The sequence below is a fragment of the Castanea sativa genome, chromosome 2, assembly GCF_040712315.1.
Source record: "Castanea sativa cultivar Marrone di Chiusa Pesio chromosome 2, ASM4071231v1".
In the NCBI taxonomy this organism is placed as follows: Eukaryota; Viridiplantae; Streptophyta; class Magnoliopsida; order Fagales; family Fagaceae; genus Castanea; species Castanea sativa.
The window spans coordinates 46,922,861-46,930,494 of NC_134014.1; the positions used below are offsets into that span (position 1 = coordinate 46,922,861).

A 7,634-nucleotide genomic window follows, 5' to 3' on the forward strand; every position below is an offset into this window, starting at 1 on the left:
CAAAATGTAAAGATGGATATATATATATATATATATATATTTTTTTTTTATGGGAAGATGGATTTATATATTGGGCGGTGAGATTCATCATGTTGAATTGTTGACGTTGGACTTTTTATCATTAAAAACCATTGATTCAATTTTAATGAGATGATACCAAGCCAACAAGTCCCAACCTTGGTACAAAGTAAATTTTGATGGAGATGTATTTGCTAGTGTAAACCGTGCAGGTTTGGGCGTCATCATACAGAACTGTGAAGGTTTGGTTATTGCATCTCTTTCTCAAATGATGCCTTTGCCTCACACGGTTGTTGAAGTGGAAACTATGGCGGCACGGAGAGCCCTGGAACTGGCAGCAGAGTTGGGATTTGATAACCTTGTTTTTGAAGGTGATTCACAGGTTCTCGTCAATGTCCTTAAGAGCAGAATTTGTACTCTGGCTCAATACGGACACCTAGCAAAATACATTATTTTTCTAGCCTCGCATTTTTCAGTTTTAAAATTTTCTCTAGGATAGTTTATAAGGTTGCTCACTCTTTAACTAGTAGAGTAACCACTTCCCCGGCCTTGTCAATTTGGATGGAAGATGTACATTCAGACTTATTTTCTGTATTACAGGCTAATTTGATCAACCCCCATCAATAATATGCATTGGCTTTCTTCTTAAAATAAATAAATAAAATAAAATAAAAAAGAGTCCCAAGTCCCAACCCTGTTGCCTAACATGGCCATTGAACTTGGACTTGAAAATTTGGCATGGCACTACAACTTCATGTAAAATTGTGGACAGAAAAACACGTCACTATATTCGGTTTCAAATTCAATACCATAAAGGTCCCAGACTAACTAGGTTAAAAGACTTAAATTACATTGACTGATAAAAGTGTAAGAGACTAGAGAAGAGTGTTAGACTTTGCCTGCCAGGAATACCTTTCCTATATCAGCACTCACCAGGAAAGACCTGACAATATAGAAGATATCTAAAGGCATTTTATCCAACTTCGGTTTTGGAAACTAGCAGTGAATAATTCTCTTTTTCCGGGTTGATCGCATTGAATGAAGTTGGGTGGTGATGTACGCACCTTTTAGAAAGGTAACTTGACCTTGCCTTGTTATAATTTTCTTTGCCCTGAGTTGCATAATACACAGTCTATAACATGACATTTGACTATAGATTCAATATAATATTATAAGACAAATATTTGTTAACTACATGATGTTATATATGTCTGACATTCCAACCATACTCGCACTAAATATGACAATACTTTTGTTTGTTAGAATCACATTTGGTCCCTGCTTCTTGTATATAAGAGCAATGGTTGCTCTTAGTTTGATTTCTGTTTCTAATTCTCAAACTTATGGCTGTTGATTACTTGATTGTTCATCTGAACTGAGTTTGAATTAGCACGGTAGTTCTGATTTCCTAATTCAACTTCAATTGAATCAAGCATTTGTTCATTGTATAGTCCCTTTTGATTGTTTTCTGTTAAGATCTATCAATGTCTTTATCTGCGTCTTCATCTTCTTCGACTGGTACTCCAATTGGAGAAGACACTTCGAGTCCTTATCACTTGCTAAGCGGTGATAATCCAGGGCTTGTCTTGGTTGCTCAGCCTTTAATTGAAGAGAATTATAATACTTGGAGTAGATCGGTGATTGTTGCTTTATATGCAAAGAACAAAGTAGGATTTATAGATGGATCTATCACAGAGCCTAAAGATTCCTCACATTTAACCTATAGTTCATGGAAGAAGTGCAATAACATGGTTCTTTCATGGCTAAAGGTAAAAATCAGAATTATGGTTCCCAGGCTGCAGCCAACAATGTTTCCACAGCTGTTGAGGTACAGTATCAGCAGCTCTTGGCATTGCTGAATTCACTGGCAGTTTTTAGAGCATTCAGTTTTTAGTTCTCAAAAGGTAGATACAATTCATGTTACACCTCATGATTGGATAATTGATAGTGGGGCAACTGAACTCATGGTCTATTCAACCAAGTTCCTCACTACTATTACTTCCATTACACATGTCACTGTGAAATTACCAAATGGGGGAATCAGTTATGGTGATTTATATAGGCACAGTGCGGCTCTCTGCTGATTTAACACTAGAAATGTGTTATGTGTTCCTTCTTTCACAGTCAACCTCATCTCAATTAGCAAATTAACCCACAAACTACATCGTTGTCGCATTTTCCTTTCCACCTTTTGTTTCATATAGGAATTGCTGCAATGGAGGATGATTGGACTGGGTGAAAAACTTGGAGGACTGTACATCTTTCAAAACCCTTCCCATACAGCTGTTCCAAGGAATATTCTTACTCTTTTGTCTAAGTTTCATTCTCTTTCAAGTGTTGTTTCTCCTGTTTCTTTTCCAAATGTTTCTTGTCACAAAGTGTCTCTTGTTGAAACCAACAAACTCTGGCATAACAGACTAGGACTGTGTGTTCTCTTGCTAGGTTGGATCTTCTCAAGTCTTTACTTCCTAATTTCACATATTCTGCTAATGATGATCAACCTTGTACTGCGTGTCCTTTTGCTAAGCAAATAAGACTTTTTTTTGCTCATAATAATCATATATGTTCTATTTTAGAAGTTGTGCATTGTGACATTTGGGTCCCTTCTCTATCCCCACTCTTGCTGGTCACAAGTATTTTCTTTGCATTGTGGATGATTACAGTAGGTGCACTAGGATTTACTTGATGAAATATACATCTAAAACTCAGAAACTCATTCAATCTTTCTTTTCCTTTGTTGAGACTCAGTTCAATACCAGAATTAAGATCATATAATGACACATTTGCCTCTAAAGGTACCATTCACCAACAAACTTGTGTGGAAACTCCACAACAAAATTCAGTGGTTGAGAGAAAACACCAACATCTCTTAAATGTAGCTACGGCACTTCGATTCCAAGCAAATCTTCCCCTTCACTTCTGGGGAGATTGTGTCCTCACAACAACCTACCTATCTTACAATCATCTCATGGTCTTTGGTTGTCTATGCTATGCCTCCACTTTGACTAGATATAACAGATTTGATTGAATACAAATAAATGAATACGAGCTGTTTTTATATACAGAGATTAGAGCGGGAAAGTTTAACTTAACCACTAACTAAAACTAATCTAATTAACATTACAGCTGTACACAACTAAAAACACTAGACTGAGGTAGTTTATCTACAGCTATATTGTCTAAGCTACAGTCGTCTAGCTTTGTTTCTTCTTTTCCCTTTTTTCTTTTCTAACTTCAATCTCTGACAAGATATAGAACCAAACTTGATCCTAGAGCTAGAGCATCTGTTTTCCTTGGTTATCCTAATGGTGTTAAGGGCTATAAACTCCTTGATATTTGTTGAAAATAAGATGCAAAATGGTTCTGTGCATCAAGGATAGCTGCAAGGTGCAAGGCAGAATGGTTCTCAGCAACAGGGAATGCTCCAAGATGCAGTTGTGACAAGGAGCAATGATCAAGTGGCCACTGCAGAATCAGAATTGAGTAGTAAAGAATTAATGGACCCGATTGAAACAATGCCTCATTATGATCAAATCATTCATTCAATCCAGGAGATGATGCCACATGGATTAGGAAGTTAGAAAGTAGTTAGCTGAGGTACACGTGTGTTAATTATGTAGAATTTGCTGTAACAGCTTTTCCCTCCAAAATTGGGAGTTCGTTATTTTCTGGTTTAACTTGTATTAGATAGTGAATATATAGGAGTAGAGTTAGTGAATTATATTCATTGGATTGTGTTCTTTTCTCTGATCAATAAAATCAGTTTTCTGAAATTTACACAATATTCAATCAAAAACCTATTTTATTTCTAGAGATGTTATTTTCCATGAAGATGTTTTTCCTTTTCAATCCCTTCCCACTGTTACATCCAGTGTTCCTTTGTCTTCTCATACTCCTTTATTTCCCTTACCTCCATATGATTCTTTACTCCAGTTCTTAACCTGGTGCTTCTTCACCAATTGTTTCCAGTTCTTCACCTGATGATCAACCTACTTCTGCTCCACCAACATCATATTTGTCCCTGAACCTGATGACTTACCTGAGCCTGCTCTTGATCTTGAATTTGCTGAACCAATTGAACTCCCTGAACCAGAACCTCATCTGGTTCAACCTGAGCCCCCTCCTGAAGGTCTTAGGCATTCTACTAGACCTCATAGAAGACAGAACTCCTTACCAACTGTGGGTTCATGCCAATCAAAAAAGAACAAACGAAAGAAAGAGAGTCAAGGAACAAATAAGGTAGACCCGTCAGGGTGCCACCTAATGGTTGGAGGCTTGGGATGAGCAATAGACCCAGACATCTTAGGTTTGATCCCTACTAGGAGTTCTCCTAGAGTACTTGATACTTGGTTCTAGTGGGTAGAGTTGTGTATCTGAGTTTTACTCCTTAGGCGCGGGTCCAAAGGGCCCTTTTTTGGTGAAGTTCCATGTCATAAAAAAAAGGATAGATAAGGTACCAAGCTCAACATTTGATGTTTTGTTTCTTTGAATCAGAAGTATTCAGTTAGCTAAATTTAGTAAGTTAGCATAATTTTGACACGTAATATTGTTCATAGTAATGAAGGATTTTTTCTCTCACTACATATACTTTCTTTTATAGTTCACTCTTTGATTCAAATAGTGTCCAAGTATTTGGTAAAAATTTGATTTGCATGTTTTGCCATGAATCATGGCTTCTGGTTTATTGCTCCCACCATCTCTCATATTGAACAGACATTATTTAAGACAGTATCTTAAAAATAAAAACTAATAAATTTCCAAAACTACTTTCCTTAATATAAACTCAAATAAAGTCAAATGAGAAATGGGTCAAATAAAATAAAGGGTCAGCAGGGAAACTTATAAATTTGTGATTATTAATTTTTAAAGTGGACTGCATTTTTGTCTATCTTAAATGGAGTGGATGACCAACAGTATTGAATGAAGGGGAGGTATAATGCACTGCATAAACTGTTTAAAAAGGATATGATGGTAACTATTTGATTCAATAATTCGCATATCAATGTTTGATGATTTTTATGTGATCTCAGGGCTGGACAAATGAAACAGTGGTATATGAGATGGATCTTGTAGATTCTGCAGTGAAAGATGAGAAAGGTACACGGAATCAATCTTTTAAAAAAAAAGTCCTCTTCATTTGTTTTTTGGATCAACTTTTGTTTGTGTATGAGTGACTCAATAATTTCAGGTATTGCTGTTGAGTAAACTTATTTATGAGCATCTACCGAACTGAATTTGTATTATCTCTGATCAAGATATGCCTATTACAGTAGATTCTTGATTTTAAACCTTTGAAATAAGTACAACTAAAACTTTAAACCTGAAAAGACAATGTTCTACTTTTCCATTGGTTCTATAGCATTTAGAGTAGTTTTTATGAGTAAGATTATGCAATGATCTTCTAAAATCCTAGAATAGAAGGGCTATATCCTGAAAATGAAAAGGCTTAATGGGTGACTTTCAGACCCTTTTATTTCCAGGCACAGAAAGATCATATCAGCATCAATTGTTTCAATTCGATTCTGAAATATTTCAATACTTTTATTCTTATACGCGGCATTGTATGTTGCAGCCTGCTGATGATTAAATTTTTTATTTTTCAGGCAACATGATAGGCAGTCCAAGGTAGTGAGTGCTTTTGGCTACCAAAAAAAAGGTTCCTGATCACATTCATCAAGAGAATGTTGCGAAGCTAGCCTCCCTCATGCAGGAGATTTTGTCTCTTAAAGAAGCAAGCCAGCATCTAAACTGTACTATTTGCTGGTATTCTTGGTCTCTGCAACCTCAGAGTGCCCCCCTTTTTGGTCAAAATAAGGAAATTCAGTCAATTAAAAGAAGAAATTGTCAGGACCAGAAGACTATTTTTGAACATTTGATACCAGCCTTGTTGCCATATTAAATGTGTCATTATTTTTAATGTTTTGTTTATAAAATCTTTATTAGTCAGGAAGAATGATGTTGAATGAAACAACAGAGTTTACAAAGTCCTTGCTTCGACTTTTTCCTTTTACTTTATCCTTTCAGGCTTTTGTTTTGACAAACTCTTGTTCTCTCTCCATTTATTACAACAATAATCTATAATTCTCTCCCTCTCTCTCAACGAATTGGGTGCTCTGTGGCCTTCTTCTGCTGATTCCCTTCCTTCTTCAGCTGAAACTTGTATGCAAGACAAAAATGTTTGGTTCATTTTTTTTTTTCTGGGGCTTCTTCAATTCAACACTAATCATACTTGTTCATGGCATTTTCCCCAATTTATGATTTTCCCATAACACCACACTTGATCAAAAACAAAAAGAATGAAAGAATAAAAATTCTTCCCTATAAGCAACCATTCTATATGCTAAATTAAGCCGCTTCTTTTTTATGAGAAAGTGCTGAATTAAGCTCAATACTATTGATCTTAATGCAGTTCAATCAAATTGAGTAACTCCATAATGACATGTCAGTATCAGTTCCCAAGTCATCTCCATCATAACAACGAGGTGGAGGCAACAACATCCCCTCCGCCAAATTTGCCAACAACCCCGGCATGCCGAAAACCGCCTCCTCATCCATAAAAAATACACCCTCCTCCTCCAGCTCCACCGCTACTGCTGCTGCTGTAGCAGCCACTGCTGCGGCAGCTGCCACAACCACAGCTGCCGCCGCTGCACTTTCTAACTTCCATCTCGATTCATCCCCAAAACCTTCATCCAACTCCGCGGGCCGAAACGCCTCAGCTGCCTCCGCCGCCGCCCTCTGAATATCCTTGGCCGCAGCCGATGCTGGAACCGGAAGCCGCCACGCCGAATCGGCAAAATTTAGACACCCGGATTTGCCACGGAGAGCAATAGCTGCCACATCATGTGCACGCGCTGCCATTTCTGCGGTGGGAAAAGTCCCAAGCCAAATTCTTGACTTCTTATTTGGCTCACGCATTTCACAAACCCATTTCCACGGGTTCTTTCTCCTCACTCCACGGTATACTGGGTGTCTCGTCTCCTTAAACTTCTTTCTCCCATCTCGTTTCTTAGGATTCTGAGAAGCCAACATGACATCATCCTCTAAATTCACAATGTCACCGCTGCCACTCTCAAACTTCCAGGAACAAATATCAGACCCCGTTAGATATTGTGGATCAGATTGATGTCTTAAAACATCCATGTATGTCGAAAACAAAGGTAAATCTCAAAAGGGACTTAATTTATAGGAATGAAACACACTAAAAATATATACTCTTAATTTGTTTCTCACTCAGTTGTGTTGCAGACTGCAGTAGATATATAATAATAAGTAAGCAAAGAGCGGCGTTTGTGTTTGTTGAAGGAGTAACTAAGAACGTTGAGAGTTGGGACACATATATAGACGATAGGATCATAGGATTAAACAAAGCGTTAAAGGAATCCGTAGAGTGAAAGATATTTTGTGGACAGGCCGCGAAGTAGTGTTCCACTATTTCGGCAATTTTAAATTAAAGATATTTTGTGAGCAACGGTGACCACAAAATCTTATCCAATTTTTATCGTGACTACTGACTCGCGGCATGGAAACTTGTGGGTTGTAGGTCCATATTATTCACATCTCACCAACTTACAACTCGTCACACGGTAAATTATAGTAAAAATTTATATAAAAAT

The 7,634-nt window shown here is 37.3% G+C and overlaps 1 protein-coding gene and 1 long non-coding RNA gene across 2 annotated transcripts; one reads left to right on the forward strand and one right to left on the reverse strand.

The window, feature by feature from the left end:
- Positions 1-969: 969 nt before the first annotated feature.
- Positions 970-6,002, forward strand: LOC142623539 (uncharacterized). The gene is made up of 3 exons (XR_012842167.1): positions 970-1,093; positions 5,049-5,115; positions 5,622-6,002. It is a non-coding gene; the product is annotated as an uncharacterized LOC142623539 (long non-coding RNA).
- A 20-nt stretch (positions 6,003-6,022) lies between these two features.
- LOC142623538 (dehydration-responsive element-binding protein 1B-like) lies at positions 6,023-7,307 on the reverse strand. Its single transcript, XM_075796974.1, has one exon. The coding sequence runs from the start codon at positions 7,159-7,161 to the stop codon at positions 6,433-6,435; it is 729 nt and encodes a 242-aa protein (XP_075653089.1). The 5' UTR covers positions 7,162-7,307; the 3' UTR covers positions 6,023-6,432.
- Between the last annotated feature and the right edge of the window lie 327 nt (positions 7,308-7,634).